This window comes from Panicum virgatum, chromosome 5N (assembly GCF_016808335.1).
Source record: "Panicum virgatum strain AP13 chromosome 5N, P.virgatum_v5, whole genome shotgun sequence".
Classification (NCBI taxonomy): domain Eukaryota; kingdom Viridiplantae; phylum Streptophyta; class Magnoliopsida; order Poales; family Poaceae; genus Panicum; species Panicum virgatum.
In genome coordinates, this window is record NC_053149.1 from 11,871,086 (window position 1) to 11,887,054 (window position 15,969).

Here is a 15,969-nt window from a genome sequence, read left to right on the forward strand (position 1 = left end):
GACGAATATATTAAATCTAATTAGTCCATAATTTGATCACTAATTGTTACAATAACCATTCAATAATCGTGCATTAATTATACTTAATATATTCATCTAGAGCTCTAATTGCAATTTATGCAATTAGTTTATATTAAGTTGGTATCCGAATATTCAAATTGATATCACAACATTCAATTTGACAGCTACTTAAAAAACCAAACAAGACCTATATTTTCAAATAAGAATTCACCCTGTACATGGTCCGATTACAACCCACCTAACCCGTGTAACCGGCCCGGGCAAAACTGTGTCAGCTGGATATGCATGGGTTGGTTTGGCTACGGTTCCTACCGGCACCCGTTCACGAGGAGATAACTATCCAAGGCGAGTCCAAGGAGATAACTATCCAGCTCAACGTGACTCTGGGCATGCCCAAGACCCAACTAACCGCCACCGCAAGGCGAGTCTTGGGATCCATCTTCCAACACACAGAGTTGCAGAGTTGAGTCTCGACTCCGAAGGCGGCACCGCCTTATGGAATGTAGTAGATTTGTGGAGCGGCTATTAAACCATGAAAACCGGCTAACCCGCCGGTTTCCAGACCGCCCAGCTAACTCCGGCATGGGTTGGGTTGGATTTTATCCAAAAACCTGTGAACCCGGACCATGAACAGGGTGAATAAGAATGCATCAAGAAAAATACATCGTGAAGGGCTCTTGGCTTTCCTCTTCATTTTCCAGTTAATTGATACTACGTATATAGCATAAAAAAGGCTAACACATTATCACTTAATAACAAAGGCACACATCAGGCGCACAAAATGCCAAAGCTTTACATGCGCTCAAATACAACACGAATACACATCATTTAATCAGCTTAAGTAGATCAAGAGGGGCAAATCTGATCGGACCTAGCTGTCTTAGTGCTTGACACCTGTGCTGCACAATTTTATCAGGTCCATTAGGGTAGAGTACAAAACTTCCAGAGAAAGGTACCCCAAAAACCTACGCTTCTCCAACTCCGGATTATCAGCTGACATCTTTCCCTCCTCCGTCGGGTGATCAACGGTGAGGTACCAGGAGATGCACCCATAGGCATCATCTGGATCAACATGTGCCACTAGGCCAAGCGTTTCACCTTGGTCAAGATCGAAGTAAAGGCACAGGAAATCTCTGGTCACATTCATCCCGAGAACCATTGCTTCTTCATGAAGCCAGTGGATCACTTGGCTGGCGACCTGTCAACACAAAATAAGTTATCAAACTGTTGCAAAATAAGGTTCACAATAGCCCTGGAAATAGATTGCAGAGATTAGCATGATACTGACAATGGACAACGATTTTCAGAAGGGGCATTTTTTTTCCTCGAATGCGCAGGAGAACTGCGCATCAATATATTAAGAAGAATGAAAAGGGGGGTAAAGAGCCCCCAAAAACAAAACTGTTACAAGATTGGGAGGGCCTGTAACATGCCCACAATACAAAACCTAAGGTGTTTGTTAAGAACAAAAACTAGGTAGGACCAGACCACAAGACCACAAGATTAGGATGCAGAAGCCAGGGCAAGGAGATGAGATACTCCTCTAGCCCCTGCCACTGCCCAAAGATGTGCTTCCTCCTTAAAGGTCGAGATGACATGGGCCAAGTTAGGTCTTCCTCCATCAAAGAGACACGAATTCCGATGCTTCCAAATTAGCCAAGCCCCCAAGATAATGATGGAGTCGAAGCCTTTCTTTTCTTGACCAGAGAATCTGCTGCTTGCTTTCACCCACCAATCCACGAAGGTCAGATCGTCTAGCTGTGGAGCAGCGGCATCTAGCCCAAAAAGTTGGAGAATGCTGAACCATAATTGCCTGCTGAACACACATGATACCAGTAAGTGATCCATTGTTTCACCAACCTGATCACATAGTGGACATCTTGGTGGATGATCAAGACCCCGACGTGCTAGTCTGTCAGCTGTCCAACATCTATTGTGAGTTGCGGTCCACATGAAGAATTTGCACTTCCCTGGAGCCCAACTCTTCCAGATCTCTTCCCAAGGCTTAAAATAGGTGGCCCCAATAAACAAGGCTTCATAGGCTGATTTAGTGGAATACGAGCCAGAAGCTGAGAATTTCCAAATATGTGTATCTTCCACATCAGGCTGCAGTACCACATTAGAAAGAAGTTCCCAAAGATGCAGGTATTCAACTAGAACAGGCACAGTCAATGCACCTTTTATATCTGAGATCCATCTCCCACCAATGATGGCATCAAAAACTGACCTTTTTCTTGCTCTAACTGTTATACAACTAAACAAGTGTGGCAGGGCCTGTTCCAAGCTCTGATCTAACAATCACCTATCTTTCCAGAAATGAGTGTTTTTCCCATTTCCGACCACTGTCTTAACAGCCATATTAAAGAAAGCTTGGACTTGAGCCTAAGCTTGGATGGGGAAGAAAGCCCAAGCTTTGTTAGGTTCAGTTTTCTGCAGCCACAACCATCTGAGCTTCAGAGCATACCCCAAATTTTGAAGATTAGAAATACCTAAGCCCCCCAGATTCCTTGGTCTGGCCACCTTTGGCCAGGCTAGCAAGCAATGTCCTCCCCTCGCATCTCTTCTCCCTTTCCATAAGAAACCTCTTCTTATCTTATCAATAGCCTTCAATGCCCATGGGGGAAGATCAAGTGCCATGATGATGTAAATCAGCATTGAGGTGAGGACAAATTGAACCAAAATCATTCTTCCAGCTTTAGTAAGTAGGTCAGCCTTCCAGCTTGGGAGTCTGTCTGCAATTTTTTCAATGATGGGCTGAACCTGTTCTTTGGTTAGCTTAAGAGGAGAGAGAGGGACCCCTAGGTACTTGCAAGGGAAGTCAGAAAGCTGGCAAGGCAAAGTTTCCTGTAGAACAGCTCTATCATCCTCGCTACATCTTATAGGAAGAACACTACTTTTCTGTAAGTTGGTTGTGAGGCCAGAAGCACTTCCAAAGAGCTGCAGGATATCCAACGTGATTTCAATGTCACCTGCTGATGGTCTCAAGAATAAAACAACAACATCTGCATACAAAGAGATCCTGTGTTGCAAAGCTCTTCTGGCGAGTGGTTGCAAGAGTTGTTCATCTGCAGCTTTCTTCACCAAATGGCACAACACATCCATGACTAGAATGAAAAGCATTGGTGACAATGGATCACCTTGCCTTAGTCCGCGTTGATGTTGTATCCTCTCCCCTGGAGAGCCATTTAGAAGCACTTGAGTGGAAGAAGTAGCCAGCAAGCCACTTAAAATATCACACCAAACTGATCCAAAACCCAGATGTTTCAAAACCTCCAAAAGGAAAGGCCATGACACCGAATCAAATGCCTTATTGATGTCCAACTTCAAGAGGATACGGGCTTCTTTTTGTTGGTGCAGGAATTTTGTAGTATGGTGAACCAGCAAGAAATTGTCCAGGATGAAGCGACCCTTAATGAAAGCACTTTGATTAGGAGAGATCAACTTGTCAAGAGTGGCAGCAAGCCTGTTGGCTAAAATTTTTGTTATGAGTTTGGCAAAAGAATGCACCAAGCTAATGGGCCTATAATCCTTGATGTTTGAGGCATCTTCTTTTTTGGGCAGGAGAGTGATGAAGGCTGAATTCAGCAACTCAAAATTGGCAAACTTTCTGCTCCAAACAGCTGAGACTGCAGCCATAATATCTAATTTTATAGTCTGCCAGCAAACTTTATAGAATTTTCCCGTGAAGCCATCGGGACCAGGAGCTTTGTCTGAAGGTAGGGAGTTAATTGTTTTCCAAACTTCTTCTTCAGAAAAAGGTGCTTCTAGTTCATTGAGAGCAATGTTTGGCATGTCTAGTTCGGATAAGTTGACTGTCACTTCCCTGTCTATGCTCCTGCCCAGAAGATTGCTGTAGAAGTCAAAAATAACCTGCTCTTTCTCTTCGTGTTTGGTAAGAATTACCCCCTCATCAGTTGTGAGCTTACTGATAAAGTTTTTCCTCTTCCGATGGCGAGCATGTGCATGAAACAGGGTTGTATTGGCATCACCCTTGCTGAGCCAATTAATGCGAGATCTGCTCCTTGCTATAGTGCGCTGAAGGGAGGAAAGAGCCAAACAGTATGGCTTGAGTTTATTTTTTAGCCAAATCTCAAGCCTGGAGAGACCTCGTGAATCCTGTGCAATTTCTAGTTGATGGAGAACTTCCCTGGCTAAGGCTAACTGTGAGTTGACATGTCCAATTTTCTTTTGACTCCAGCTTTGCAAACTTCTCACGGTTGCTCTGAATTTTCTTGCCAGGGTGTCAAAAGGGCAATGAGAGGCTGGTTCAGATGCCCATGCAGATGCAACAGCATCCTGAAAACCCTCCAATTTGGTCCAAAAAGCCTCAAAATGGAATCTAGCCTTCCCTGGCTGAACGTCATTCATCCCCAGGAGGAGGGGACAGTGGTCCGAGCCGTCAGTAGCACAGCTTTGTAGGAGGCAATTAGGAAACAATTGTTCCAAGTCTGCTGAACAAAGAACTCTGTCAAGTTTAACCAACGTCGGCGAGTCCTGTTGATTAGACCAAGTAAATTTGCGACCAAGTAGAGGCAGGTCCTTTAGTTCTAACTCATTAATCAGGCAGCGGAATCTTCCAGTCATTGCTCTGTTAGTGAGACCTTTGTTTTTATCTTCTGAACTTGCAATTAAATTGAAATCCCCAAGAATTAACCATGGCCCTAGGCAGGCGGCTCTCACATCTCGAAATTCTTGCATGAACAGAATTTTGTTGTCATCACCTTGAGGGCCGTATACACATGTAAGCCACCAATCGTGAGAGCTGGCAGGAGAGAATTGGATTGAGATGCTGTGATTATCAACTCGGGTGGCCTTGGCAGGGCCAAGTCCATGGCGCCAAGCTACCAGAATTCCATCACTTGCACCTATGGACGGCAGCTCCAACCAATAAGGAAAATCAGAGCCAAGCATTGACAGAATGAAGCCACGAGAAATGCCTGAAATTTTTGTTTCTTGCAAGCATACAACCTCGACCTGACAGGAGGTAATCAAAGTTCTTACAGTGTCTTGACGTGCCTTAGAATTCAACCCACGCACGTTCCAGCAAAGTATCTTGGAGGGATTCATTTGTCACAAAAAAGGGGAAGAGCGACCAAAAGCTAGAGGGATCAACAATCAACCACAAGGCCCTGCTCCTCATCATCAGGAGCCGCCCAACCAAAAAGCGCAGACAGTGCCAGAACTTGGTTATCAGGAAGCCACCCCGATCCAGTGAAGAGCTTGCTGTATTCTTCTAGACTTTGTTGATCAATGCCAGCCGTCTCCCCAATTAGGTTCAGGGCCCTCATCACCTTCTTCTTTGCTCGCGAAGGCGCCCCTCCTCCCGGAGTGTCCGGCTCCATACCAGCGATGTGGCGGCTGCGTCGTGGAGGAGCACAAGGGGCACAGGCGCGTGAACGCAGCCTATTAGCTCCTGGAGTAGGGAGGATCATCGTCGTCTTCTTTGTTATCTTCGCCAGGAAGCGCCTCCGTTGGCTGGAGTGTTAAGCTGAAGTGGATGTGCCAAGTCGAACAGGAGAAACAGGAGGCGCGGCATCTGGCCCGGAGTGCTGCTGCTGAGGTTTTGGGCGCCGGGAGTAAACCCGCGCAAAGCTTGGAACAAGCGTTGTAGGAGGCGGCGGGATCTGAGCCACCTCAGCTTCAGGTTGTAGTGCTGGTCGCAGAGGTTCGTGAGTTGGTGAAGCATCTAGCCCGACGTCCTTGGTGGTCACAGCCGCCGTAGAGACCGTCGAGGGTGCAGGAGGTGGTGGCGCGCCATCAACAGTGCCCAGCACCGGAGACGTGCCACACACACCCTCAACAGACTCGTGCACGGTTGCCGAAGAAGCATCCGCCGCAGTGACCACCGAGGGCGTGGACGGGAACACACCATCAACGGTGACCATCACCGGAGGTGTGTCCAACCCACCCACACCGGTAGTCGCCGGGGTTGATGTAGTGACATCCGCTGCGGTGGCCGCAAGTGTTGGGGGGGTGGGTGCAGGAGGGGTTGTCGAAGAGATGCCCGCCGAAGTAAACACAGCCGCGGGGTGGGGCATGCCATCATCGGCGCCCGGCACCGGAAGCGTGCCACCCACCACCACGTCGACGGCGGCCAAGGGTGTCGTAGAATCATCAGTCGCCGGACAAATGTCGACGGCGGCCCAGGGCGTCGGAGGAGACACGCCGTCACCGGTGCCTGATCCCGGCGACGATCCACCCGTACGCGGCACGGTGGCTGAAGGTGCGTCGGCGATGGGTGTAGAAGGGGACGTGCCGTCAACGGTGTCCAGCACCGGAGGTGTGTCACCTACACCCGCAGTAAAGGGAGTCAAAGCTGCCAAAGTGTCCACCGCTGTGTTGGTCGCGGGGGTGGAGCCGAAGCAACGGAAGCTGCCGCCGCCAACGGGGTACAGCGGGACGTGGGACCCAATGCATCAGCCACCGCTACACCGGCCGACGAGGAGATGTAAATGTCTTCCACAACAGGAGAAGGCCCCTCCGCAGCAGGGTCGGGGCGCGTGCCCAGAGCCGCCCCGGGAACACTGCCATCAATGCTGAGCGCAGGGCTGCCCATGCACGAAGCGTCGCCTCGGTTCTCGTCACCGTGTCCAACGACCGGCGGTCCCAGCCGCGTGTGGACTGGAGGGCGGTGGGCCCCTCCAGACGGCCCCGGCCCGCTCGCCTCCGCCGGAGCAGGGGAAGATGCAGACGACCGCCTGATCCACCGCCGGCGACGACGCCGATCAGAATCGGACGACGGAGGGGGTGGGGGAGGGGGCGGATTGGCTGAGGGTCCTCGCGCCGCCGCCGAAATTCTGATGGGGTAGCGGAGGGTATGAATGCCACCACCAAATGCCGCCGGCTCTGGAATCACGAGGTCCACCTCTGGAAGAATGGAGCTCGGAGAAGAACACCACGCCGTAAGCCGGTAAACTTTACGATTAGTTGTGGTCTCAGGAGGAAGGCCGCAGGGGATGCAATTATCCCCCAGCAGCTGTGCGACCGTCTCCAAATCCCAGGCGTGTGCAGGAATACCACGGAGCTCCACATCCATTGCCGAGGAGAAGAACGCCGCCTCAGAGTGGAGGAAGCGCGACCAACGCATAACATGAAGGCGAACCGGTGGAAACACCAATGGTCTACCATTGTTGAAGATCCTCGTGGCCAACTGCTCATCCGGCGAAATCAAGAGGAAATTAGCTGATCCAAAACTGTGGAGGGACAGCAGATTTTCCTCGATCTCAAACCTTTGGGCAATGGCCGGCACAATGAACTCCGCGTGGCCGCCAGGGTCGTCGGCGATCACAGACAGAACGAGTGCCCGCTCAGCCAGACGTTCCTCCCTCTGGGAGATGGCCGTGGAGCGTGCGATCACCCGTTGCGGACGTCGCGGCCGGCCACCATCATCGACTGGGCGCTCGTCCGCGCCAGAGGTCGAAGCAGGGGAATCGCCCGAGTCCTCCGGGAGTTGGGGAGGAGGCGGAGAAGGGGCGTCACGTCTTCCGCGCCGCTTGCGGGAGCGCCGCCGGTGCCGTCCCTGGCCAGCAACGTCCCCGGTCGAGGGTGGCACGGCAGCAGGGGAGGTGGCCATGGTCGACGGAGGCGCAGCCACCCTGGAGACCGGCCGCCAGACCAGACGTGGTGCGCGGCCTGACGGAGTAGTACTCCGCACCGAGCAGTCGTGAGCGCGGTGGCCAAGCTCCCGGCAGTGGAAACACCTTGCGGCGAGAGTGCAGGCCGCCGCCCGGTGCCGGGGGGAGAAGCAGTTAAACCACTTCCCCCGGAGATCCGCCGGCACAGGACGACGAGGACGACGCTCCAAACGCCTGAGCTCCTTATGCGTTCGCCGACTCACCACAGTTTGCCAGCCCTCATCGTCGTCGTGGACCGTAGCAGATGCAGGGGGTCGGCGCTCGCGCGGGTGCAGCACAATCCGTGGGGAAGAGCCGCCGAGACGAGCAGAGGAGGCCGCGGGGGAACCCAGCACCGGCGAGGCAGGTTTAACTGCCGCCAGCAACACCTCCTTGAACGTCGGCAGGGAGATGCCGCCGCCAGACTTTCCGGACGGCGGGGTATCGCGACACCAATGTTGCGCCTTGCCGCGGCTAGACTGAGTGACGGGGGAGGGGGGATCCTAGACGCCGGGATGGTGAAGTGGGACGGAAGGGTGGCCGCCGGGCTCGGGGTGAGCGGCGGCGGGCGGCTGGTGGCTGGGCTAAAGGCGTCGGGGAGGGGAGGGGGCGGGAAAGGCGAAGCGGTCGCCATCAAAACCGCTATGAAATAGAAAATAATATCCCTTCAGAAGGGGCATAAGGTAAGATTTTAAGAGCCACAATTTAATACTATAATTATGCATAGAGTTATGTGGCAGAGTTTGATCCCGACTCATGGGCAAATGAATTACTATTTGTTGTTTTTAGCTCCTCAACAGTAGATAATTCCAGTGATACTCTACAGGATAATTTCATCATACCAATCTACAACAAAGAAAAAGGATGACTCAAAAGATTGTTACCACACATTTACCTGCTGCAGAAGCATCATTGGGAGGTCTTCCAAATCACAATTGTAACTATTTATTAAACGTCCATTAGATGGTTTCCCAGTCAATGATCCAGCAATGCTTGGAGAGCCCTCTCCCATTAAACTAATTTGGCCATCTTTCAAGATCACCTTCGTATTAAATTGTGACCTGGATTTGTATTTAGGCTCGTTATTATCTGAAGGCTTTGTGATTCGATCAGCAGCCAGGATAGGCTGAGGAACTTTCAAGCAGAGAGACCACGAAGATGTTCGAGAATGCCATGTAGGAAGAGAACAGAGATGAAGATAATGAACCCTACTGACCTGCATTAGAGAAAGGAAGTTAGAATGCCAGTCTAAACCCAAATTATGTCACTACTAGTTAACAACTGTAGAGTAATCATACCACACTCTCCAGCTCCAAATGTACTTTATTAGAAAATATCTTGTGAGCCACTGTCATGCAGAAATGACCGAGCAGGCCACATTCTTCAGGAGCAGCCTGAGCAGGACTCTGGTAGCGAACAACAAGACGTGATTTCTCCCTGATTTTTCTTACAATGTTTGCATGGAACATATGTAACAAGTAAATTTCTAAACTTTTTGGATTAGGAAATCCTCTCAAATCCTTGTTTGAAAAATAATGCTTCCCATTTACAGTGGCTACTGCAAGATTTCCAGAATACTCCGAGTCCATATGATCTTCCTGACCTACTGTTTCTGAGTCGCTATTCTGTCCAGAGGGCACAAGTGAAAGACACAACGAACACTCCTGGCCAATCGCTAACTGGAGAAAATCTTCGCACATTCCAGTAACATTGATGCCTTGAGATTGGGTAAATGTCTCGCGGATCACCATATCAAATACCTACATGACATATGTACTAAATTAAGTGTGATGGTACAGATACATAAATAAAGCCAAACAGCACAAAGGAGATTCAATGATTCTTTTCTATCCATGCTGCTTCAGTTAGTCAGAAGATAAATTTGCAAGAACTCATAGGCATTTAACCCACCTGCTCCTCAAATATGGTCTTGTGGATGTCACGAAGGATGGAATGTGCTTGTTTAACAGACTTATTGACATCATCATTCTCCAAAGCATCCTTTTCAGCTTCAGAAGAAGTGCTGCTTAAAGTACCTTCTTTCTTTTTGCTGGCCCTGCCTTCTGCACTATTGGTGCTATCTCCATAAAATTGAAGGCTCAAGGAACGGAAAGACTTCTGTGGAATTTGTACAGATAAAGTGCCTGAAGAGTCTTGATCAATTGGAACTAAAGATAATGGGGATATCCGAGGCATTGTCGTTGTGTCTAACTGATAACTATCGACTAGATCAAACATGAAACCCTCGCTTCCTGGACCGCTCCCAACAACGCGTTGCCGCTTCACCTTCCAGTTCTGCTGCAGTCTGTGGATCCATCAGCACGTATGTCAAAAGCTTCGATTTTAAAGAGTTTTTATATTAAAAAATTCAACAACAATATTTACCTTATCAATGAATTATAGAACCTAGTCTCCTTTTGAAATTGTTGCTCCATGGTCTTGGCAGATTGTTTGAAGTACCTTGACAAATGCTGAGAGATCCCAAAAGGCACAAATGAAGATTGCAGCAGTAAGCACAATAATAAACAGCCTTCAAATGTCAATACAGAGACATTCTCCACTACAGTTCCTTTTCAACTCTAGATATGTTTTGCAAAAGTCGAAATATGCTATCCTATCTAATTACATGGGATAGACATGGCACGGAGCATACCCGAAGGCGCTGGAGCTTGGTGGCGGCAGAGACTGCCATGTCAACTAGTATTTCGTTTGGCTGCGACTTGGGCTTCGTTGTCGAGGCGACTGCCACAGCATCATTTGCCTCAACCTGCAGCATAATTTCAAGCATAGTCAGAAACAGTTACCTGCATGGCATTCACAGAGACTGAAATTGGAATTCGCGAGTATGCATATATCAACCGTGCCAATGAGGTCAATGACAACGGAGAGCTCCTGCTGCGCCTGCTGCAGGCTCTCCATGAGGCCCTGCCACGGCCATGCCTGCTGAGCAGTGTCGGCCTCAGCTGCTTTCTTGGCCTTCTTGGCATCCTTCTCGATGACCCAGGAGAAGTCAATCCGGCGGATGGCTGCAAGGCGCTGCTCCTCGCTGCTGGTATCCCTGCAGCAGCATACACCCCCAGCAAGCACAGAGCAATGGGTAAGCGAGTCAATTCTAGGTGGATTTGAGCGGAATAGCTGAGGGGTTGGCAGGCCAGCTTACGGTGGATAGTGCTCGTTGCCAGCCTCATCGATGGCCTCAAGGCGCTTGATGGGAAGCTTGTCGAGGTCCACTAGCACGTCCCCTTTCTCCATGGCACTCCCCCTTTCCCTTGCTTCCTTGAACTTACTTTACTATTCCAACAAAACAAAATTGGACGGATCAATCTGGCGAACTGAAGACAAGGGCGGACACAGTAGCGGACATGGTCAGATCCGAATGCAAATACAGACGTTAGGGTTTTGGGTGTTCGATTTAAAGACGAAGGACGGGATGGGAAGGGAATGGGAGGGAATACCCCTGTCTGATACTCGTCGCCGGCGAAGCGCCCGACGAAGAACTGGCGGGCGGCGCCACTCGCCCTGTCGTCGGCTCGTTGCCACTATGGAAGTCCGAGACCGAGACAGACTGACAGAGAGAGAGGAGGGAGAAAAGCATGGATGGGAGAAGAGAGAGAGATAGCCGGGCCGGAACAGGGTGTGCTTGGTTCCACTTCGGACAGGCCCACGGCCCGCATGTTCATCCGCATCATTCAGCAGGAGCAGAAGGCCCAGTTGGCCGGCTCGCGAGAAAGGAGGCCTAGCTAAGTTTTTTCCGTCGTCTTTTTTCATTTATTTATTCCTTTTTATTCCACCTTTCTTTTAGACACATTTCTTTTATTAATTCCAGAAATTAATGCCTTTCAAAAATTTCGAATGCTTGATTAAGCATTTTGTGGAAACTGTTTCAACAATTTTTAACATATGTTCAACATTTCATGTTCAAAATGTTGAGATTGTAATGTCAAAATGCATAAAATTGTAAAATTCAAATGTTCAAATGACGATAGATATAAATAGAATAGACTCAAGGGTCTTCTCTTCGCCGCAATTCCACAAACCCCTATTTATAAATGTGGAGGACGCAATATGTGGCATACTGGAGATATTCAGAGGCTACCAGAACATTAGGACTATACTTAAAGTAGAATTTTCCAAGATCAACGACTCTAGGCACGTAAAATAACCTGCAAGAAGATGAAAATACAATTGAAATACTGAAATTCATTTTCCATTCAGATGATCGTATCACATGCTGCACATCAGTGGATATCAGTGTTCTTTCGCATTCTGTTCGCTCAGATCATCGGCTACAATACAAATGAACTGTTTCAATACCACAGCAACTTCGATAAATGGTAAACACGTGGTATACTATTAACAGAACACAAAATCAGGGCACCAGAAGAAGCTGCGACCTTATTAGAGCATATACAATGCATGAAGCAATGGCACAAGAGCCCCCAACGATTTACAGGAGTTCCGAACCACAGCTGCTGAAATGGCCAAACAATATAGTCCGTCATAAACTTAAAATGCAGTAGCTACAACTAAACAGCACAGCAAACACAGCCACTGAGACACTAAATTCTCTAACTACCTAAAGGTTACAGCCATAATCCTCAGAGTGGCAGAGCTAAGGAGCAGTATTAGCAGATGGTTTACTAAGCATCTTGTCAACCTTTGCCAAAAGGCCATGCATGTCCCCCAGAAGCTTATCTGGGACAGGATTTAGCCCATCTGATGAGGTTGCCTTGTTTAAAGCTGAATGACGAGCTGCAATCATCTTCTCAAGGTTCTTCCTAATATCTGTGAGCGGAGGCTTCGAAGCAAGAGATGGTGAAGGCAAAGGTGACGGTGAAGGAGATGGAGAAGGCACACTCAGCTGGATTGGAGGAAGATACTGGAGGCTTACTGTAGCAAACGGAGCCCCAAACTGACCAAGAAGTTCTCGGTCACGGTATGCTGCCTCAGCTTCAGTGCTTTTCCCAAACACAACACGCGCATTGCGGGCAGCTTTTACAATTTCAGTCTGAGACTCTATCAAGTAGCCATACTTGCCAAATGTGGAGAGTAGCTCCTCTCTGGAAGGGACAATGACACCAGGTGTGAACTCCACGAGAATGGCTGCTGGATTATAGAAGTCCTGTGCAGTTTTCTTCTTCTTTTTATTAGGAGTAGGATTAGCAGGAACAGGGCATGTGCCATTCACTACTTCACCAGAGGAATGATTTGATGCAGCTCCAGCAGGTAGCTTCACCTTCTGGACATGGGCTTCATCCTTTGGACAGTCATCTTTGAGTGCATGCCTCAGACTGATTACATCTGTGCCATTAGTGTTCTCTTTCTTAGGCAATTCTGGCACCAGGGCTTGTAGAGAAGCATAAGATTGCTGGACTGTATGCATTTCTACACTTCCAGGCTCTTTATTTTCATCTAAAGGCTGGGCCATGACTTCATGCATAGGAGATGGTCCACTGCCAATGGGCGCACCTGCAACAGCACCTCCCAGATTCTCAACTATGTGAATATTAGCTTCCAACTTTGTTGCTTCCTTTGAAACACTTCTGTCAGGCACACCTGCAACAGCACTTTGCACATTCTTATCTATGCTAGCATCAACTTCTGACTCTGTTGCTTCCTTGGAAACAATTCTTTCAGGAACTGCAACAGCACCTTGCACATTCTTGTCCCTGTGTACACTAGCTTCTGAATCTGTTGATTCCTTCGAAACACGTCCGACAGGGATGTCCACATCAACACTTCGTACACTCACATCTATGTGAATATTAGCTTCTGATTCCGCTGTTTCTGTCTGGACACTTCTGACAGGCCCACCTACAATAACAGTTTGCATATTAGTTTCTGACTTTGTTCCCTCCAATTTAGTATCATTGTATTTTGCGGTTTCTTCAGGCAGCTTATTGCCCATGGCCTGAGGTTTTTCCAGAATAGATTTATAACTCTCTTGGACCTGCTCCTGCCCTGGTTTTATTGCCTCAGGAACTGTAGCTGAACTAGAACATTTGAAAAGTGATGGTTTGCTCTTCTCATCCTGAACTATACCCCTTGCGCTGCTTCCTACCTTCATTACGGTTCTTGTATCTTCTGCTTTCACTTGCCTGATAGGAATCGCAGGGGTAATTGGTATACCAGAGCCAAGTGTACCAGCAGGAGAGGTCTTCTCCCGCTTCTTCCTCTTGATGGAAGAGCCACCACTCCCATCTCCATCTTTTTTTCTGCCCCTCTTTGACACACGCTTGTCTTGTTCAAGAACAGGATGTGTATCAGAAACCAGACCTGGAGCAATATCCATGCTGACATTTCTCAAGGTATGCGCCACTGGACACTCATGCGCCTTATAAGACGCACTGTCATCACCCTCTATGAATATTGAGCTTCTAAATAAACCGAGAAATCCCTCTGTAGCCTCTGGAAAAACGCCCATATGGTGGGGGTCCTTCCCTAAGCCCCGTACCAGCAGCAAGACATCTTCGACAACAATGCTGTCTGACAATGGCAATACCTTACTGTCATCTTCAGCGGCTTTGAGCACAGATGCCTTCGAATCAACCGGCTTACGGGGAAGCACAACCACGCCCAAGTCGGTGTATGGTGGCGAGAGGTACTTGCTCTTCTTCCGCTCCCGCTTCCTGGACGTTACAGGCCCAGGGCTGTCACTCTTGTCCTGATCCTCCCCCACATCCAACTCCATCACTGCAGTGACACTGCGCTTCTTCAGCACTGGTGTCTCCTCTGCTCTCTTCAACGGCATGTGGTCGTCCTGAGCGAGCCAATCATCAGCATCTCTATCTTCGCCGGCGGGCACGTCAAGGTCGATCTTGTCCACAAGGTCCTCGAGCGGGCGCCGCGGGTAGTGCTGCGCACCATTTGGACCCCATCCCTCCCCGAACGCGCGGACCCAGCTCTTGAGCCTGGCGCGGTCCACCAGGCCGACGGGGGAGGCGCGCGCGCCCAATGCGGCCACACGGAGCGCCGCGAGGAACTCCGCGGGCTCCAGGTTGGCGACCCCGACGACGGCGCAGCCCTCCTCCCCGGGCGGCGGGGGCGGGACGCAGGCGCAGGTGAGCTGGGCGCGCAGGGCCGCGACGGCGCGCGCGTGGGCCTCCTCGACGGCCGCGAGGAAGCCACGCGCGGTGCTGCCCCGGGCCATCGCGTCGGCGTCGGGGTCCGCGAAGCGCCGGACCTGCGCGGGAGGGGCCGGCGTCGCGCCGGAGCCGCCGGCAGCGGCGGCGGCGGGTTCTCCGAAGTAGCAGACCTCCGCGGCCCGGGCTGTGGAGGAGTCGGCGGCGGGGCAGGCGGCGAGCATGCGCGCGGGCCACCAGCAGTGGCGGCGGGGCTTGGAAGGCTTGGCCCAGACGAGCTCCCCGGCGGCTAGGGTTTGGGCCGCCGCGTCCGCGTCGGAGGCTGGGGTTTTGGCCTCCATCGGCGCGAGAGGAGCGGAATGGGGGACGCGATGCGGCGCGAGTGGCGTGAGGAGCGGTGGGTGTGGGTGGAGAGGGCGGATCGGATTCGGTTGGGAATAGGGAGTGGGAGCGGCGCTGGCGGCGGCCGAGCTGTGGGGTAGAGGGGGACGCGCCGCCGGGCGGAACGGAGAAGGGAATCAGTGGGGGTGGGGGGCGCGGAAACCTAGCCGCCTTCACCGCCCCCGGCGGCGGCGGCGGCGGCGCTGAGGGTCGCCCGTGCGGGTGGGTGGCGCGGTATCGGGGCGTGAGCGAGTCACGGGGACCGAGCGAGTGATGAGTGGGGGGTTGGCAAGGGAACGACGGGGGGGGGGGGGGGGGTGGCGCGGCGCGAAAGGGCTGGTGCGTGCGCGGTGCGCCCCATTTGTCTGGGGAATCCACCACGACCACGCAGTAGGCGTGACGCGGTACGGCTGCGACGGGAGCCCAGGTGCTCAGGTGGTCCGCGGCGCACCGTCTCAGCTTGGCGGCTCGGTCAGCTCGGGTAGTCGTGGGCAGGGTTTTAATATCCGACCGGTGCCCGGTAACCGTCGGCCTCCGGTACCAGTATACCGGTCCGGTTTGGCCGGTTACCGGTCGGAATCGGTGGAATTCAAATTTGAATTCAAATGGCGCAGTTCAACCGGTTCGTACCGGTATACCGGTCGGTTTGACTGGTAACCGGTCAAATTCAATTTTTTTTGTTTAAATTCAAATGCCCGCAAAGTATACTAAATAAATGTTTGTATAACATATTTTAGTCTAAATGAACCCTCCAACCCTCTTTTGTACTACTTTTACATTGTATTTGTATATTTTTGTATGCACGTTTTTTTGTTTTACTTCAAATCCCCGCAAACTATACTAAATGAACGAATTTTTGAGAAAATTTGACA

The 15,969-nt window shown here is 50.6% G+C and overlaps 2 protein-coding genes across 4 annotated transcripts; both read right to left on the reverse strand.

The window, feature by feature from the left end:
• Nucleotides 1-681: 681 nt before the first annotated feature.
• Nucleotides 682-11,242, reverse strand: LOC120672555 (mediator of RNA polymerase II transcription subunit 17-like). 3 transcript variants are annotated; one of them, XM_039953037.1, is made up of 9 exons: nt 11,090-11,234; nt 10,795-10,920; nt 10,494-10,692; nt 10,288-10,401; nt 10,020-10,105; nt 9,546-9,939; nt 8,933-9,394; nt 8,530-8,850; nt 682-1,219 (listed from the first exon to the last, which is right to left on the reverse strand). In XM_039953037.1, exons 1-9 carry the CDS (start codon nt 11,227-11,229, stop codon nt 902-904), a joined length of 2,160 nt encoding a protein of 719 aa, XP_039808971.1. In that variant the 5' UTR covers nt 11,230-11,234; the 3' UTR covers nt 682-901. The 3 variants fall into 3 exon arrangements, with proteins under 3 accessions (XP_039808971.1, XP_039808972.1, XP_039808973.1); XM_039953038.1 differs by having other exon boundaries at nt 715-1,219; nt 10,795-10,925; nt 11,090-11,242; XM_039953039.1 differs by having other exon boundaries at nt 742-1,219; nt 10,795-10,966; nt 11,090-11,211.
• A 697-nt stretch (nt 11,243-11,939) lies between these two features.
• LOC120671984 lies at nt 11,940-15,371 on the reverse strand. The gene has a single exon (XM_039952264.1). The coding sequence runs from the start codon at nt 15,055-15,057 to the stop codon at nt 12,247-12,249; it is 2,811 nt and encodes a 936-aa protein (XP_039808198.1). The 5' UTR covers nt 15,058-15,371; the 3' UTR covers nt 11,940-12,246.
• Nucleotides 15,372-15,969: the final 598 nt, after the last annotated feature.

What these genes read in the sequence shown, in the direction of transcription:
- LOC120672555 (XM_039953037.1), bottom strand. Translation starts at nt 11,229, where the DNA reads ATGCTTTTCTCCCTCCTCTCTCTCTGTCAGTCTGTCTCGGTCTCGGAC. An exon ending in GGCAACGAGCACTATCCACC is followed by an intron (nt 10,693 to 10,794) that starts GTAAGCTGGCCT and finishes ATGCTGCTGCAG; the next exon opens with GGATACCAGCAGCGAGGAGC. An exon ending in TTCTATAATTCATTGATAAG is followed by an intron (nt 9,940 to 10,019) that starts GTAAATATTGTT and finishes ATGGATCCACAG; the next exon opens with ACTGCAGCAGAACTGGAAGG.
- LOC120671984 (XM_039952264.1), bottom strand. Translation starts at nt 15,057, where the DNA reads ATGGAGGCCAAAACCCCAGCCTCCGACGCGGACGCGGCGGCCCAAACC.